Here is a 19,190-nt window from a genome sequence, read left to right as displayed (position 1 = left end):
GCTCATCCTTTTCCTCCAAAATCTGCAAGAGCATTGAAAGATCCGCTAAGTCAAAGATGCTTGAAATATTAAATTGGAGAATAAGCAGTCTTTTGCCTTTGCACAAAGCTCGCCTAGCAGAATTTACTAAACAAGAACAATTTCCGTGCTAAAAAGCTGGAAAAAGAAAACCCAATTGAGAAAAATATCAGCACCCAAGTGACTGCATAGGTGCCTTTGAATATCGACTCATATGATTATAATAGACCTGACAGAACACTACAGCAAGGCAGAAAAACAAATGTACTTGTCCTCAAATATCAATATAGGAAATACTATAATAATGTCTGTCTTTTCTTCTTTTCCAGAACATTTAGTCAGCTCCCTGTAAAAGTTCTGCCATCATATGCTTTCAAAGGACTTACTGAAGTCTCAGAAATGTAAGTTGGCAAAAGATTTCAGTGACTGTCAATAATTTTTCACCAAAATGATATTATTGAAGCAAACATTTAGTTTTTATTCTAGGATAATACACTTAGGGCCCTTTTTACCAAGCTGTGGTAAAAGGGGGCCTCTGCTGAGGTGGCAGTAAGGGCTCCCGCATTAACCCAGCGGTAACCGGGCAGCACGTGGCACTGCCTGATTACCACCGGGTACACTCTGGTACTACAAAAATAATTTTTTTTTGTAGCACTGGAAATGACAGTGCGCTAGGGGTGGGAAGTACCACTGGACTACTGCCGTAGCCCGGTAGTACTTCCTGTATAGCGAGCGGTAAGCCCGTTTTGGGCTTACCACCGCTTAGTAAAAGGAGCCCTTAGTTTTAAGTACTATTTGGGACTTTTTCTATACCAAAAACCAGCCTCTACCAACTTATGACTATGGACAGACTGTTACTAACATATTAATAATGAAAAGAGAATCCTGATTTAAAGGAATGCATTCTGTTATTTAAGAAAAGAAAGGAGAAATTCTAACCAGAGGCTACAGTTAAAGTAACCATAACCACTCTTCAAATGTTTCTCACAATTTCCAAGTGGAGTCTCAATTACACTTTAAGGCTTATTTTACATGGATCATAGAGATTAGAATTGAAATGTCCAGGTTTAGAACATGCTCAATTCTGGTGGTATTTTAGAAAAGGATCTGCCGACATAGAGCCTTGTCTAAAATACATGGAGTAGTTGAGGTGTATGTGCCAGCACATGCAGTGGAGAAACTATTTTAGAGACATACATTGAAAACATGAATGACACAGACCTGGCAATTTCCATTTGGAGATATTGGCACTTACATGTGAAAGGAGAAATTAAGGGCCCTGTTTACTAAGCTGTGTTATAGGCACGTTAGCGTCTTTAATGCGTGTTAACCATGTACGCATGTTAACAGTGTACACACAACATCCCTATTGGTGCCTACATGATTAGCGCGCTCATTAATTGTTGGTGCATTAAAAACGGTAACGCGCCTTAGTAAACAGGGCCCTAGGTCTTATCTAATAATTTTCTTTCCGTTAGTCCTTTCCACTATTCCAGAACCTGTGGGATAGTTGTGTCTATCAACCAGCAGGTGGAGATAGAGAACTGAAAACATATCTGAGACATATCTTGCTAGGCCAGCTCCTCAGTATTTATATAGACAAGCAGTAAGGAGAAACTCAGAATAAAAACAGCCTTAAACAACTCCCTAACGTAATACCAGACAAGCAAACGTGTGAACCTCTCTCATTTCTGGACAACCTATAGAGAACAAGAGATATACAAGGTGACAGTCATTATTTGACTCATTACTTTGCACTAACTAAACATCTTGGAAACCTCGGGCAGGCCTCTGGAATAGTGGGAAGGACTAATAGAAAGAAAATTTAGGCAGGCCTTGAATAGTGGGAAGGACTAATAGGAAGAAAATTATCAGGTAAGACCTAATTTCTCCTTCCATTATATAGCTTCCCACTATTCCAGAAACTGTGGGATGTTCACATACAATCCCTAGAGTGGGTGGGATCCTGGCACCAGAACCCTGAGGACCAAAGCTCCAAAACTGGCTTCTGAGTGCACCGCAATATCCACCCTGTTGTGCTTGGCAAAGGTATGCAGCGTCGACCACATCACCACCTTGCAAATATCCACCGGAGACGGTAAGGTTGTCTTCCTCCTAGATGTCACTGTACACCTCATAGAATGAGCCCACAAGGCCTGAGGAGCTTGCTTCCCCGCAAGCAAATAAGCTGAAGCGATAGTCTCCTTCAGCCATCCAGCAATTGTGGGCTTGGAAGCAACAAGGCCAAGCCTCTGTTTAACAAAAAGCACAGTCTGATTTTATGCAACTCATTCATGACTTCCAAATATCTATTGAGGACTCTATGCACATGAAGAAGTTTCAAGGAAGAATACTGAGCCTCTTCATCCTCTCTGCGAAAGGACGGAAACTCCACAGATTGATTGAGATGAAATGCTGATACCACTTTTGGAAGAAAGAAAGGAACCATGAGCAGGGAGACCCCTGCCTTCAAAAAGCAAACAAAAAAGGGATCCGACAAGAGAGAGCCTGCAGCTGTAAAGCCCTACGTCCCGATGCAACAGGAATCAAGAACACTGTCTTCGGCATAAGATCTTTCAAGGAGGTCTTCTGGAGCAGTTCAAAAGGAGGATTCTGAAGAACCCTAAGTACTAAATTAAGGTTCTACTCTGGACACAGCATACGAAAGGGAGGCCACATGTGGCCTGCTCCTTGCAAAAATCTAATAATATCTGGATGAGCCGCAAGAGACATTTTCTGTAGTCAGCCCCTGAAACAGGCCAAAGCTGCAATCTGAACTTTTAGAGAACCCAATGCCAATCCTTTCAGAAGACCTGCTTAGAGAAATGCTAGGATGTGTGTGATCTGAGCAGAGAAGGGAAAATCTGCGCTCAGAACACCAGCCCTCAAACATTCTCCACATCATTACAATATACCATAGATGTAGAGCATTTCTGAGACTGGCTTAGTGTGTCCCGAGGACTGGCTTGAGAACCCTTGCCCTAGAGGAAAGGATGGACAAGGGAAATATGATAAAGACATGTAAATACTTGAAAGGTATTAATATACAAACAGACTTTTTTCAGAGTCGGAGAAACTAGAGGCATACCCTCCCAGGGGAAGTGGTGGGGACAAAAACAGTGACCAAATTCAAAAATGCATGGGATAAACACAGAGGATCCCTATAGAGAAAGAGCATGGGATCAAAAATAAAATTAAATGGCCTTATGGTTTATAATTTATTTGAACTTCATATACTTCCCTTCCTGACAAACGTAACAGAGTGATGTACAATAAAAACTTGATGTACGATCAGGGGTGTGCTGGTAAATTTTTAACAACGGGCTCTATCTTTGGGCATAGCCAGCCCTGAAATTTTGGGGGTGGGGTGGGGTGGGGTGTGGGAATACATGCCTCTCTCTCTTCTCCCTTATGCGGGCACGCTAGGCATACCTTTGCCGAGCCCCACCAGCCAATAAATGGACTGCCACCATTCTCTGCTGCTTGTTTCTGGCTCTGAGCAACCTGATGGAACCTTCTTGCACTTGCATGAAAAGTCCCAGCCTGATGATCAGAGTCAGAAACAAGGAACAGGGAGCAGCAGCAGTCTATTTACTTGGCTGGTGGGGCCAGCCTCACTGCCAGCAAAGTAAAAGAGAATTCAGGAGGGGGCCCAAGCCCACATTTTGGGAGTCAGTTGTTAAAGTAGCCATGGGGAGGCCTACTTTAACAACCGGCTCCCAAAATTCTTAAAAATTTAACAAACGGCTCTCGCGAGCCCATGAGAGCCCGCCCCAGCACACCACTGTGTACGATAAAAACTTCAAGGGAAAAATAAGCAGGAATAGGAACACAATTACAGTGATAGAGCATAGAGAGATGTAAGCTGCATGGAACAGCAGACACAACTCTGGCTGCAATTAGTGCAAATTTCCATTTATCTAGAGCAGGGTTGGCCAACTTCAGTCCTTGAGGGCCGCAATCCAATCAGGTTTTCAGGATTTCCCCAGTGAATATGCATTAGATCTATTTGCATGCACTACCTCTACTGTATGCAAATAGGCCTCAATCATATTCATTAGGGAAATCCTAAAAACCCAACCTGGCTAGGACCGAGGTTGGACATCTCCAATCTAGAGGCTAATCCATGCTCAGCAAAGTTATATGAATTTGCCAGTGGAATAGTCAGCCCACATTTTTTACAGATGAGGACCAAGGATGGAGCACAGAGGGGAAAAGAAAAGCATATGATAATCCTTTGACTTGGATAGAATTGGGAATGTTGGCAGTTGAAAACTTGGAAAAGTGGCTAGGACTAGTGTTTTTTTTTTAGTTCCAATATTTTTATTGTGTTTTATAAATGATAACAAATGGCTAAAATAAAGCAATTAGCCAGCTTAACAAGTTAACAGTAACAAGCATCAGCATACATGTTCAAGTTAGGGCAAGTTAGGGATTATTTCGATAACAGATCATAATCATAAGTCACAGGAGTAATACATAATTTCAATTCTGACAAAGGTTATTACGTAGTGAGTTTAGTAAAGGAGACCATATTTTGTTGTACTTAACAAGTGAGTTATGTTTTTCAGCCGCAGCATATTCATATTTAGCTAAAATACACACAGAATTCCACCATGATAAATAAGTTACTTTGTCAAGATCTTTCCAACAAAAGAAAAGTGTTCTAAGGGCTTGATGTAACATTAAATCCAGTAATTGTGCTTGATATTTGTCTATTGATGATTGTAACATTAGTGATCCACATATAACTATATTATATGATAAAACATCTTGAATATTCAAGGTGGAAGATATTGTGTCCCATACAGAATTCCAATATTCTTGAATATATGGGCAAGAATAGATGATATGTTTAAGATTTCCAACATCTTTTTCACAGGTCCAGCATTTATTCGCACTGTTTTTTGGTTTATAGTGTTTTAATGGCACTCTTTGTTAAGCAAAAAGATGGCATCATATAGAGACTTCTATGGTCCGTAAGCAGCTTTCATGTATTGTAGCTCTGTGATTAAACCATCTAGTAATAGGCACCGTATAGGGATGGCTATAATGGCACATTGTTTTGTATGCTGACTTAATATAACCAATGATTAAGCTATGCTGCAGCAAGATTGTTGGGCAGAGTGGATTAACTATACAGGTCTTTATCTGCTGTCATTTACTATGTTACTATAGTGCTTATTTTAAGAAGCACTAGGTACATTTTGGATGTCTATAAACCCACCTTTAGAGATCTATTATGCATATACATCTAAGTTCCAATTTTGTTGATGCCCCAGTATAAGTCGTTGGTGAGGCCCCACCTAGAGTATTGTGTTCAGTTTTGGAGGCCGTACCTTGCAAAGGATGTAAAAAGAATTGAAGCGGTGCAAAGAAAAGCTACGAGAATGGTAAGGGATTTGCGTTACAAGACGTATGAGGAGAGACACTTGATGACCTGAACATGTATACTCTGGAAGAAAGGAGAAACAGGGGTGATATGATACAGATGTTCAAATATTTGAAAAGTATTAATCCGCAAACGAACCTTTTCCGGAGGTGCGAAGGCGGTAGAACGAGAGGACATGAAATGAGATTGAAGGGAGGCAGACTCAAGAAAAATGTCAGGAAGTATTTTTTCACGGAGAGAGTAGTGGATGCTTGGAATGCTCTCCCGCGGGAGGTGGTGGAAATGAAAACGGTAACAGAATTCAAACATGCATGGGATAAACATAAAGGAATCCTGTTCAGAAGGAATGGATCCTAAGGAGCTTAGCCGAGATTGGGTGGAAGAGCCGGTGGCGGGAGGCGGGGATAGTGCTGGGCAGACTTATACGGTCTTTGCCCTGAAGAGGACAGGTACAAATCAAAGTAGGGTATACACAAAAAGTAGCACATATGAGTTTGTCTTGTTGGGCAGACTGGATGGACCATGCAGGTCTTTTTCTGCCGTCATTTACTATGTTACTATGTTACTATACCTCTGCCTCTCTTTCCCTTCCTGGTCCAGTGAGTGATTTTGTATCCTGGAGGGCATATATCAAGGATTATGGGGTCTTTTTGGTCATGGATCCAGGTTTCATTGATGAAAATTAGATTGAGGTTTTCTGACATGATCCAATCTGTTATTGTTGATGTCTTCTTAACTGCGGATCTGGCGTTGATGTAGCCCACTTGAATATTTTGGTATGGGGCTTCTATATTTGGTGATGTGCGGATTTTAGTTAGTTGTCGTTCCTTAGTTAGTGTGTGTGTGTTGTGGTTTTTCATTCCGTGTTGTTGATGTTGTCTATATGTGGGTGTTTTTCCTTTGTTTTGGTGATTGTTTGGTGAGGAGTGGATTGTCTGATCAGTCTTTGGTGGTTCTGTAGGATGGGTATGATATTGTTATCTGCGAATGGGATAGATAGTGTTAGGTGAATCAGTGATAGGGAGTATATTGCTAGGAGTATTTGGACTGTATTCATTTTGTTGTTAGTTTGGAGTTGTGAGTGAATGAGCTGAAGGGCAAAAGCAGTAGAAAGAAAAAGCTGAAGAAAAAACAAACACTTCAGTTGGAAAAGTAGACGTGTTCAAATAAAATTTTGGGGTAGGAGAAAGAGATTCTGAAATAGAGTAAAAAAAAATAAGGGTTTAGAATAGATGTCCCGCATGTCAGAAATTATCCTTCCCTTATACTCAGTTCCCATCACAGCCAATAGGAACCATCAAACATATAAATGGCGAGTGACCATAATCACCCGCAAATGCGCAGTAGAGACTTCCCTCTCTGTCCCGCCCCCGCGTCAATACGTGATGACGGGAGCGGGACAGAGAGGGAAACTGCGCAAAGGGGAGGGAGGGAACCACCGACATCGCTACCGCTCCCCACCCCCCACCCCCGAGGTCGCCGCCACCGCTCCCGCCACCCGGAGTTGCCGCCGCCGCCGCCCCCTCCTCCACCCGGCCCGAACACTCTCTTCTTCGGTATTGAACTTACATCGCCGACACGCAGCAGGCAGATCAGCTGAGCTCCCGTGGGCCTTCCTTCCCTGCCTGTGTCCCGCCTTCGCCGACATTACGTCACACGAGGGCGGGACTCAGGCAGAGAAGGAAGGCCGACGGCAGCTCAGCTGATCTGCCTGCTGCGTGTCGGCGATGTAAGTTCAATAGCGAAGAGAGGGCCCGGGCCGGGTGGAGGGGTGGCGGCAGCGGTAGCAGCGACTCCGGGGGGGGGGGGGGGACCGGACCGGTAGTGGCGACCTCGGGGGGGGGGGGGGGCCTTGGAAAAACCCCATACTAGCCCATTTTAACGGGCTCAACGGCTAGTACCTGATAAAACAGAAACAGTTTGCTGCAAATATCGTTTTGTTCTCCTATCCCTTAAAGTGGTGCCCACCTCCTCATTCTCCAGAACAACAAAAGAAGGGTTTAACAGAATTCTATTTTTTCCCCAAGTTAAAAATATATTTTTTAGAGTGTCCAAATTTCTTTCCCGTTGATGTTGGGGCAATAAGCAACAACTTCAGTCCCTGGGCCCAGAATACTCCTGCTTTGAGCAGAAGTCAGTATATTCATGTCGCAGGTCTCTGTATTTTGTTGAATCACTGAAATGGCCAATTGTTGGGGGAAGGGTGATGCTAGTAGAAAGTCCTCCTGCTCACCCAGAATATCTTTTCAACCTGTTGCAAATATCATTTTTTCTGACCAGTATCCCCCAAATATCAGCTTTCACAGAAGTTAGTATGTGACTTTTGTTTGTTATTCGCCCTACATAACCCAAATTTATTTGGGGTGAAAGGCATCCCATGGTTCCAGTTCTCCCTTCTTTTACCAGTAAAATTATATGCCTGAACCAGGGGCGTAGCCAGACACCTAATTTTGGGTGGGCCTGGGCCCAAGATGGGTGGGCAGAACTCCGCCTTGTCCCACAAGTGATTTGGTCTCTCCTTCTCTCACCTGCATACCATATAGTCTCTCAAACATCCCCCCCCCCCCCCCACATATTAAATAGATTTTCACCAGCAGCAAGCAGCAACTAATACACACTGCTCATATTGGCCCTACAGCATGTATCAGTCGCTACTTGCTGCAGGTGACGATCTATTGACAAGGTATGCAGGAGGGACAGTTGTTGGGAGTTTTTGGCTGGTGGGGATTGGGAAGAATGCCTGCCAGCCACATCATAAGTGTGCTGCTACTGGATGGACCTGGGCCCACCCTTGACTACGCCACTGGCCTGAACAAGCGTTGGCATTTAGGAATTAGGAGTAAATAATACTCACATTACCAAATGTTTAATTAAAATGTTAAACATGCAAATCTCCTGCAAATAATTTCCAGTCAGTTAGCAGGGCTTATTGAAGCTTGCACTTACATTCTGATTTCACTATTGTTTAAGAGAATTGATAGAATGTCATTTCTGTAAACATTTCTTTCATTCTTTTGCAGTGTAATCTTACACAGTGATTCTCTGGAAAGAATTGAGGTTAATGCATTTGACGGCCTACCTGCCTTGAATTCACTGTAAGTATAAAGTATAACAGCAATAGTTTTCATTACAGTAGTCTATATTTCAAGTATATAGATGAATCTGATCAATTTCTTTCACTGGGTGACAGACAGTTGGATGAGGGGACAGCGCTAGATATGATGTACTTAGATTTCAGTAAAGTCTTTGATGCAGTTTGACACAGACAACTAATAAATAGTTGAACACCATTGGTATGGGCCCTAAAGTAATTGACTGGGTAAGAAACTGGTTGAGTGGGAGCCGACAAAGTGTAGTGATAAAGTGAAGTTATTCACCTGTAGCAGGTGTTCTCCGAGGACAGCAAAACACGTATACTCACATATGGGTGATGTCATTCGATGGAGCCCCAGTATGGACACTACCACTGTTCCCTCTAAGCTGAGAGGGAGTCCTCCACATACAGTCCTGCCAGTGGGGAGGGGGGAGGTAGCAGTGGTGGGGGTGCCGTTTCTCTATCTCATTTTCAATAGTGAGGGACAGGTAAGCTCTGCGGGTCTCCATGGAACCTGCCTGTCCCTAGCGATTGAAAACATAATATTGAAGCACCACCACCCATTGGCAGGAAAGCAGTTGGAAGACTCTGTTCAGCTTAGAGGGAACAGGGTACACTACCCAGTGTTCTGTTGCTTTAAGAAACTTTGCCAGCATCCCACCTTGCATGCAAAAGTGCCTTTCTGCTCAGCGTGATAACACAGGACAGGCAATATAATATCAAACCAAAAGAATACTCCTAAGAGAGATGGAAGGGGATGTCGTACATGTACTGCTATCCTTGGAGAATACCTGCTACAGGTGAGTAACTTTGCTTTCTCTGAGGACAAGCAGGACATCTTATTTCACATAAGGGAATCCCACCTACCAGGCTTGCTGAAAAAACAACTCAAGGACAACAGAGGCTTGCAATGGAAAGGCTAACCAGAATCAAATAACCTGAAACTGTATACAGTCTGGTTCAGGTTCAGTTTATTTGATATACCACAACATTTTCAAAATGTGAAGGTGTAGCCTGGAACAGAAGAAAAATGGACTTAGGAAGGTGAAGTTGGATTCTAGACACCAAACAAATTGGTGTCGCGTCAGGTATACTGATTAAGGCAGTAATGAGATGTGAATGTGTAGACTGAAGATCTCGTTGCAGCTCTGCAAATCTCCTCAATGGAGGCTGATCTCAAGAGGGCTACTGAAGCAGCCATGCCTCTAACATTGTGAGCTGTGACACATGACCCTCCAAAGTGAGCCCAGTCTGTGCATGAGTGAAAGAGATGCAGTCTGCTAGCCAATTGGACAATGTGCATTTTCTGATTGTTTTCCCCATCCTGTTTGGATTAAAAGAAACAAGGAAATGTGTGGACTGTCTATGGACTTTAGTCTGTTCCAGATAGACATCCAAAGCTCGTTTGTGGTCCAAGATGTGTAGTGTGCTCTTGCCACAATGGACATGAGGTTTTGGGAAGAACGTTGGCAGGATGACTGACTGATTACAATGGAACTCTGACACTACCTTAGGAAGGAACTTAGGATGCCTGAAGAGAACTACTCTGTTATGATGAAATCTTGTGTAAGGTGCATCAGTTACTAGAACCTGACGGTCACTGACTCTGCGAGTTGAAGTGAACACCACCAAAAGCAAGACCTTCCAGGTCAGGTAGTTCAGATGACAGGAATCTAGCAGCTCAAAAGGAGCTTTCATCAGTTGGGTGAAGGCAATTTTGAGGTCCCATGACACAGTAGGAGGTTTGATGGGGGGGGCTTTGCCAATAACAAATCTCTCATGAAGCAGGTGCAGGAGATATTCAAGCAGGATTTATTAAGATAAGAAAGATGGTCTAGGGCCTTGCCCTCACACCAGATGGCAAACTTTCTCCACTTAAAAGTATAACACCTCTTAGTGGAATCTTTCCTGAAAACCAACAGGACTCTGGAGAAACCCTCAGGTAGTAGAGATGCAAATTCCATGCTTTTAACATCCAGATCATGAGGGCCATGGACTGGAGGACGGGCTACAAAAGAGACCCCCTTGTTCTGCGTGATAAGAATCGGAAAACAGTTCAGTCTCCTCAGGTTTTCAGAGGACAACTCCAGAAGAAGAGGATCATGGTCCCCCAGCCCTGTTTGAGTTTCAGCAGAGTTTTCCCTATTAGAAAAATTGAAGGATATGCGTACAGAAGACCCTGCAGGACGTCAGACTCACAGAAACAGAATGAAGCCTTGTGCTGAAAGAAGAGGACCTCGGCTGGCGGGGGTTGGGGTTCCCCACCAGCAAAGGTGGCCGACGGCGGGGGAGGGTTGGCGGCAGGAGGGGGGGTCGAGAGGGTCGTCGGCAGGGGGGTCCAGGGCCAAATCTATGGGGGCCCAGGCCCCCGTGGCCCCACATAGCTACGCCACTGGTGCACGCTAAGAGTCATGCCAGCATGGCAACAGCTACCACACTCCTGTGCTAACAACGCATACTAATTTGCATGCTAACTGCTTAACACACTTTAGCAAGAGTCTTTTGCTAAAGTGTGTTAAGCAGTTAGTATTGCTAAAGTGTGTTAAGCAGTTAGCATGGAAATGTCTAACCTATCGATAAAGACCCCAGAGAAACTTTGGGTTTTTCCAAGGGACAGGCTTGCTGCTGCCTTCAGCACAAACACGTCTCTGAAGCCCCACATAGCCTCGGAAAAACGCTCATTACTCCAGAACTGCTAGTCAGCTGTAAAGACTCCATCTCATGATCTTCCAGATCTGAGGTACCAGTATTCCACCTATGGTGGTAACTCGCAGCTGTCTCATCAGATTCTATGGCTTCTACTGGAGTACTTCCAAAATCAGAAATCAATATTGATCCAGGAGGAACTCCCAGTTCTAGACATAGCATTGTCTCACAATTTAGGAGGGCAGCATCAGTGGAACTCAGAGTTCTCACCGTCCTCAGAGACATCTCAGAGCTAAGAGCCATACCAGCCCTCAAGCAAAATATAAATACATCCATGGCTCTAATCAGTGGCTGGAGGAATTGCAGAGGAAAAAGGTCCTTGCTCTGCTCTTCCAATTCCCAATTCAGCTAGTATAGGCAGAGAAATAAATAAAATGGTAAATGTTCATATGCAAGAAAAGCAGGAATCACAAGGAATCCTCCTCAGGAGCTGCCATTTGGAATCTCCCATGTTCTGTTATTTTCAAGAGGATAAATGAAGGAAATTTAAAGATTTAAAAAAAATTGATATTAGTTATATTCTTAAAATTTTTATTTCCTTTTACAGATGCATCCAGAACACAAAAAATCTGATGTACATTGCATGTGGAGCATTTGCAAATCTTCCAAGGTTACAATGCTTGTAAGAAAATTTTTGTATTTTCTTTTTTTGTTGTTGTTTTTTCCAGGGTTGCAAAGTTCAGATTTATTATTATGACTTAAACCATGATTTTGCTATAAATGGGCATTCAGTACCACATAGGCCCCATCTTTAGAAGTGATGGCTTGTTTGAAAAGGGATTCATTGAGGTCTCAAAAGCTCATGTGTATTATCTTTGAATAATAGTTGTTTCACATTTTTTTATAATTCACTTTTCTTATAAATAATAGTTTGCACAGTACATGAACATTTTAGTTCCATTTAACACCTATTGCACAGCTGACGTGACCAATAACCCTTACATTATTTACTAAAATGTTTGGTGCATGCATGCTCTATTAATCCAAGCTCAACTCATTTTTTTCTGCACGAGAAACTTCTGAACTGCCTCCTTCTTCTAACAGGCACTGATTCAGATTTTGCTTCCACAGCAATCTGCAGGCTCACTCCTCTTATCTAGGTTCTCTGAACTGCCTCCTATTGGCAGAATCCAGTCCCTACACATTGAAAATGTGGTACAGTGTTGTTTTGCTATTGACCTTAAAGAATGATGTTGCCTCCTTATATGTGCAGTATTTAAAATATATTGTGTCACTTGTCACAAAATGCCTTATTGAATGCAGGTGTTAATTCTAGTACCGATAATCTGCTGAGTGAAAATTTAATGCAGGGACACCACTTGTCCAGGCATCTCTGTTTGAAGTCAAAGAGGGAATGATATTTGCAGATGGCTATTCCCACTGGGAATACCCTGGGAAGTAACTGCTGAGATCATAGTTTATAAATTCAAGGTTTTGAAAGCTATCCTCTGTCTGTTTTCTGCCTCTCAAAATCAATCATTTGTCCAATTTTGGGTGGGCCTGAGCCCATAGTGGATGGGCATTAAATTTTCCCTTTCTCCCTCCCCCCCCCCCCCACCTGTGGTCCATCATTTCTCCCTATCTCACCTATTCCTCACCCCACCCCTAATCCGGCATCTCTCTCATCCCCCTGTCCACAATTCGGCATCTCTCGCCATCTCTCACCCCCCACCCCCACCCCACCCCCAGCCAGGTGTACTTGTTAAAATCTTAACTTGCCAGCAGTGAGCAGAAAATTCCACATGCTGCTTGTGCTGGCTACAGCTACGGACCCTTCCCTCTGATGCAACTTCCTATCTGCATAAGAGGGACTGCATTAGAGGGAAGAATCCAGGGTTGGCACTAGCTGCCTGTGTGATTTTGTTGCTTGCTGCCAGCAATTTCGGAAGTGAAATTTTAAAAGATACACCAAGAAGGGGTAGATAGATGGGGAGAGATGTCAGATTTTCAGCAGAGGAGAGAGAAAGAGAGATTGTGGGAGTCTTCAGCTGCCAGGCCTTGAGGATCCCCACTAGACACAGCAAGGATACACTGATGCTGGGTGAACCTGAGCCAAATGTAAGTGGGCCAGAAACACCGCTTCTGAGAGCTCACAACCTATGACCAGTGGTAAAGGTACTGGGAGAGAGATCTTCCCTCTGACCCCCAGGACCCATCAGAGAGGGTGAGGAGAGATTCCTTGGAATTGCCAGAAGATACCATCCACTGAGGGACTCATTACAGTAAAAGAAAAATCTATATTCCAAAGGTATGAAGTTAAGAAGTAATCTTTCAAAAATCTTTTTACAATTCTTTTGTTTTGTTCTGTTGTCCATAAAAGTCAGTACTTTTCAAATGCCCTTTCAATCCATGCACAAGAACTTATACAGAAAAGAAGAAATTATTGTTCATCATAATGAATAGTATTTTATAAAGTATATTATGAGATGGTATAAGAAGTATATTTAAGATGCAATTTGGTTGGCTGTACTTGTGTGTGAAAATCTATTTGATTTTCATTTGGCAAGCCACAGAGCATGACGAGCTCAGGACTGGCCAACATAAGATGAGAAATGCCCAATTCTGGTTGAACCACTGTAAAAAAAATAAAAATAAAAAAATTCAGATCTACACACAACAAAGAGAGGCAAGGATCTACAATAGCCAGAGCTCTGGAAACAGGAGCAGATCACCAACACAAAGTATAAATGTTAAAATATTTATTGATGAAATTGCCAGCAATTTCTAGATGATAAAAAATAGCCAACATAAGCATGATGCCCCTTTGAAAGGGCTGCATCAGGGAGTCACCAGAGGCAGCTAAATAAAAACACTTCCTTCATGGCAAAATCAGTAACATTATGTGGACAAAAGTCTTTCCCAACCAGCATGATTGTCGTAAGTAATTTCATCAATGAATATTTTAACATTTACGCTTTTCTGTATTGGTGATCTGCTCCTGTTTCCAGTGAAAAAAAGAGCTGGCAGGTACCCTAGGCCCCATTAGAGTAGCACAGAGGTTAGAGCACCAGTCTTGACATCCAGCGGTGCCCAGTTCAAATCCCACTGCTGCTCCTTGTGAACTTGCCTCCATTGCCTCAGGTACAAAACTAGATTGCGAGCCCTCCAGGGACAGGGAAATACCCAGTGTACCTGAATATAACCCACCTTTAGCTACTACTGAAAAAGGTGTGAACAAAATCCAAATAAATAAATATCTACCTGAAGCCTCTGGCTGAGCTGCTTCAGTCAGTGGATATAAAATTCTACATCTAAGATGATGAGCATAGCCATTGAACCAGGTCTACCCACAGCACTGAATAAAACTGCCTGCCTGCCTAACCACAACTCAGGAATGGGCAATATACTGCTAGACTCATCACTCACTCTGATCATACAAATTCAAACAACCTTTAAAAATTGTCTCTATCACCTGCGGCAACTACAAAATCTCCATATATTGAAAAGACAAGTCTGAACACAGTGGTCCATGCTAAGATAACATCACAGCTAGACTATTGTAATGCCCTGTACACTTGTCTAACCAAAGAGTTTGCATCAGCTCCAACTAATTCAGAATGCTGCAGCACAACTGATAGAAGGCTGCAAGCAGTGTGACCACATCACATCCTTCCTGCAAAAACTACACTGGCTACCAGTACCTCATAGGGCTAAATTTATAACTTTATGTTTGATTTTCATGGTCCTCAGACAAAATGGGCCAGGTACTTAAAGAATTAGTAAGCCCTTTACACACCTTTGAGACCTCTAAGATCCTCTCAAGGAACATCACTGTCTATACCCTCATCAAAAGAAATTGTATGATGTGATACCTGCCAGTGAGCCTTCTCAGGAGTAGTCCCCATGCTCTGGAATTTATTCCCAGACTATCTCTACTTCAGGAAGCAGGTGAAAGCCTGGCTCTTCTTCCAAGCCTTTAATACATAGGGTGACTGACTATACACTTATTTTGCACCTGGACTAGCTTGCTACACACACTGTAACTTACATCAGTTCTTTATATCTTCTTTAACTGTACGAAGAACATGCCTTGAGTTTAGCCAACCATCTATTTATCGCAACTGACTCTGTACCACGCATCTTATTCCCATCATATACTTGCACTAGGTCCCTTAGCTATATGGTAAGCTGTATTGTAGAAAATCATTAGCATCATAACTATGTTAGCTCAATGTTCTAATGTATGCTTATTAGGTGTATCATTAGTATTATACTAACATTGTATTATATCTCTGTTATTTGAATTTCAGTGCTGTTAAATTATTAGGTTTCAATTTGCAGTTTTCAAGTTTACCTCATTTATTGTATTTATGTTTAAACTTGGTTATTTTGTTATGCTGTTAACAAAATTATAAGTTTTATGTTAAACTGTACCTGCTGTATACTGCCTTGGGTGAATCTCTTCATAAAGGCAGTTAATAAATCCCAATAAATAAATAATTGCTAATTTTCAGCGGCACTAATCACTGGCTAGTTTGGGGTTGTTCTGCGGGCGGAGGTGGCATTTGGCCAGTTCAGTGCTGATATTCAGAATTTAAGCAGCCAGCTTAACCGCAAAAACAGAATTGCAAAAAGGTCAGTACTATCGTTATGCAGTAACCCATAGCTGGTTGTGTGAATATCACAACTGGCTATGCATTAGCCAGCTCCGCAAACCCAGAAATTCAATGCCGGAGCCCAGACATGGCCTGGCATTGAATTTCCAGGTTTATCACTGCCAGCTGAATATTGGGCCTAATTTAACTGTATTTTCTTCCTTGACCTGATAAAGAGAAGATAACTCTGAAAAGCTTGTCAAAGATCCTTTAAGTTAGTTCAGTAACTGGATAGCCCTTGGGACCTTGTTATAACTTCCTTGGAGGAGTTGATGAATTGTAGAATGTTCAATAATTATACCTTGGGTCTGCCCTTCCCCTATAATATCACTGAAGGAAAGGTCCTCTGGAAAGGACTTCCTCCTTTCTTGGAGAAGTCCAAGGGAAAATCAATGGAGCCCTCTTTTTCAGTCAACTCTGTTAATTCATAGTCTAAACTTCAGGACATCTTAGATGCAGTCTCAGAGTAATGCTGTGAAGACAAGTTTGAGTTTGTGCCTTGGTTTCTCTTCACTGTTGGAACCTATATCATGATGTTGACCAATGCCTCAGGGAAGCGTCTTCTCCTGAAGTACTCAATATTGACATCAGGATGACTGACATTGAGTCGGATACTCTTTAATGCCTCAGCATCAATGAAAAGCCTACAAGCAATGCATAGGCCTCAAGGATTACCACAACATACATCTGCCTCAATGTTGATATTGATACTGCTGTAACACTGAATTGAGCAAGGTGTCTGGCAGGCCACTTCTCAATTTTCTTTGTCTAGTTCCTCCTAAAGGTTGCTAATGCCAAAACTGAAAGGGGCTCAGTAGGAAAGGTCACATCATACTGGGTCATTTGAGGCATATGAGTGGCTTGGTCCCAGAACTTTTGAGTCTGATGTGTGCCATCCAATGTCAAGGAGGTTGAGGCTGCTTCTATTCATTGGTACTTGGAAAATATGGCAACTGCCAATATCTGGATTTCCTTGGCATCATTGTCCTTCATGTCCACTCAATGCACATCAGTATCCTTCCATGTTGGTACCAAAAAATACGGAATCCCTTGGGACTCATTTTTGAAAGAGAAAAAAGTCCAAAAAGTGTCACAAAGCACCATTTGGATGTGTTTTTCTTCTCAAAATGTCAAAATCGGTATTTTCGAAACCTATTTTGCAGACGTTTATCTATGCAATTCATCAGCAGTGTGTCCAAATCTCAAGAGGATGTTTTCGGGGGTGTTTCAAAGGCGGGATTAGGGCATGCCTACCACTTGTATGTTCTACAATCCTAACGGAATAAAACAAAAATGTCCAGGACTTAAACTAAGATGTTTTGGTCTAGACCTGTTTTCAGAACGAATAAGGCACAAACAGGTGCCCAAAATAACCAGATGACCACTGGAGGGAATCAGGGGTGACCGCCCAATGGTCACTGATCCCCCTCCAACCCCCAAAAAATGTGAATAAAAATGTAATTTACCAGCCTTTTTGACAGCCTCAGATGTTAAAGTCAGGTCTATTAGAGCAGCTTGCAGGTCCTTGGAGTAGTATGGTGGGTGGTGCAGTGCACTATGAAGTGGGGAACCCAGGTCCCTATCTCCCTCTACCTGTCATACTTGTGATGTAAACTTTGACCCCTCCCAAAGTCACCAAAACCCTACTGTACTCACATATAAGTGCTCCCTTCACCCATAAGGGCTATTATAGTGGGAGACAGTGGGTTTTAGAGGGCTCAGGGGACAAGATAAGGGAGCAAAGTTGAGATGTGAACCTGGGAGCATTTTTATGAAGTGCACAGAAGTGCCCTCTATGATCTCCTGGGATGTCTACTAAAAATGTTGACTCCTAATACATCATACATGTCAGGAAGTATTTTTTCACGGAGAGCGTGGTGGATGCTTGGAATGCCTTCCTGCGGGAGGTGGTGGAGAGGAAAACGGTAACGGAATTCAAACATGCGTAGGATAAACATAAAGGAATCCTGCTCAGAAGGAAGGGATCCCCAGAAGCTTAGCCAGTGATGAGAAGCAGGGCTGGTGGTTGGGAGGTGGGGATAATGCTGGGCAGACTTATACGGTCTGTGCCAGAGCCAGTGGTAGAAGGCGGGGCTGGTGGTTGGGAGGCGGGGATAGTGCTGGGCAGACTTATACGGTCTGTGCCAGAGCCGGTGGTGGGAGGTGGGGCGGGGATAGTGCTGGGCAGACTTATACGGTCTGTGCCCTGAAAAAAACAGGTACAAATCAAGGTAAGGTATACACAAAAAATGGCACATGTGAGTTTATCTTGTTGGGCAGACTGGATGGACCGTGCAGGTCGTTTTCTGCTGTCATCTACTATGTTACTATGTTACTATCCCAATGCAATGAATCTCTACGTTTTGCACGTATTCATATTTTATTTTTCTTAAATGGATCAAAATACAAAATGTCCAAAGCACAAAACCTTCTTTGAAACAGTATTTAAAAAAAAAAAAAAACAGATAAGACATTTTTTCTTGTTTGGAAATGACTTTCTTTCCTATTTAGATTTTCGATGTTTTGTGCAAAACGTTCAAAGTCGGACTTAGACATCATATCAAAATTGTTCCTCTTTGTCTTCTTCAGATGGGTATCAGTTGTTGTTGGATCCTAATAGGTCCTGAAGATGTTCTACATTGTGAGAGACTGGGTCTCCTTGATACTAGCACATACCAAGTGTCAAGTCTAGTGTCTCCTTTAGTGGAGGAGTGGCCTAGTGGTTAGGGTGGTGGACTTTGGTCCTGGAGAACTGAGTTCAATTCCTGGCACAGGCAGCTCTTTGTGACTTTGGGCAAGTCACTGAACCCTCCATTGCCTGCCGCATTGAGCCTGCCATGAGTGGGAAAGCACGGGGTACAAATGTAACAAAAAATATTTATTTATTGCACTTGTATCCCACATTTTCCCACCTATTTGCAGGCTCAATGTGGCTTACAAAGTCCTGATATGGCATCACCATTCCAGGGTAAAAGATACAATTGGTGTAACAACAAGATCAAGGATGACAGGAAAGATCTACGCAAACTGTTATAGAAGTATGACTTTAAGAGTAAGGGTGGAGTGGTGTAGTGTTATAATTAAGCTATGGGTTCCGATTGTTTTCACGTTAGTTGGTAATGCATTCCATAGTTGCGTGCTAATGTAGGAAAAGCTGGTCGCGTGTGTTAGTTTGTATTTTAGTCCTTTACAGCTGGGGAAGTGTAAATTAAGAAATGAATGGGCTGATCTTTTAGCATTTCTGGGAGTTAGGTCCACGAGGTTTAGCATGTAGGTCGGGGCATCTCTGTGAATGATTTTATGAACAATCGTGCAGATCTTGAACGCGATGCGTTCTTTAAGTGGGAGCCAGTGAAGTTTCTCTCTTAGGGGTTTTGCACTTTCA

General features: G+C 42.8%; 1 protein-coding gene across 1 annotated transcript in view; it reads left to right on the top strand.

Annotated features, from left to right (window-relative positions):
• Positions 1–19,190, top strand: part of LHCGR (luteinizing hormone/choriogonadotropin receptor) — a 218,132-nt gene that overhangs the window by 64,992 nt on the left and 133,950 nt on the right. The window contains exons 2-4 of the mRNA XM_030195838.1: positions 348–419; positions 8,431–8,505; positions 11,758–11,832. Coding sequence (XP_030051698.1) covers positions 348–419; positions 8,431–8,505; positions 11,758–11,832 — 222 coding nt within the window. The remainder of the gene's footprint in view (positions 1–347; positions 420–8,430; positions 8,506–11,757; positions 11,833–19,190) is intronic.

The sequence above is a fragment of the Microcaecilia unicolor genome, chromosome 3, assembly GCF_901765095.1.
Source record: "Microcaecilia unicolor chromosome 3, aMicUni1.1, whole genome shotgun sequence".
In the NCBI taxonomy this organism is placed as follows: Eukaryota; Metazoa; Chordata; class Amphibia; order Gymnophiona; family Siphonopidae; genus Microcaecilia; species Microcaecilia unicolor.
This window is presented reverse-complemented; position numbering and strand designations above follow the sequence as displayed.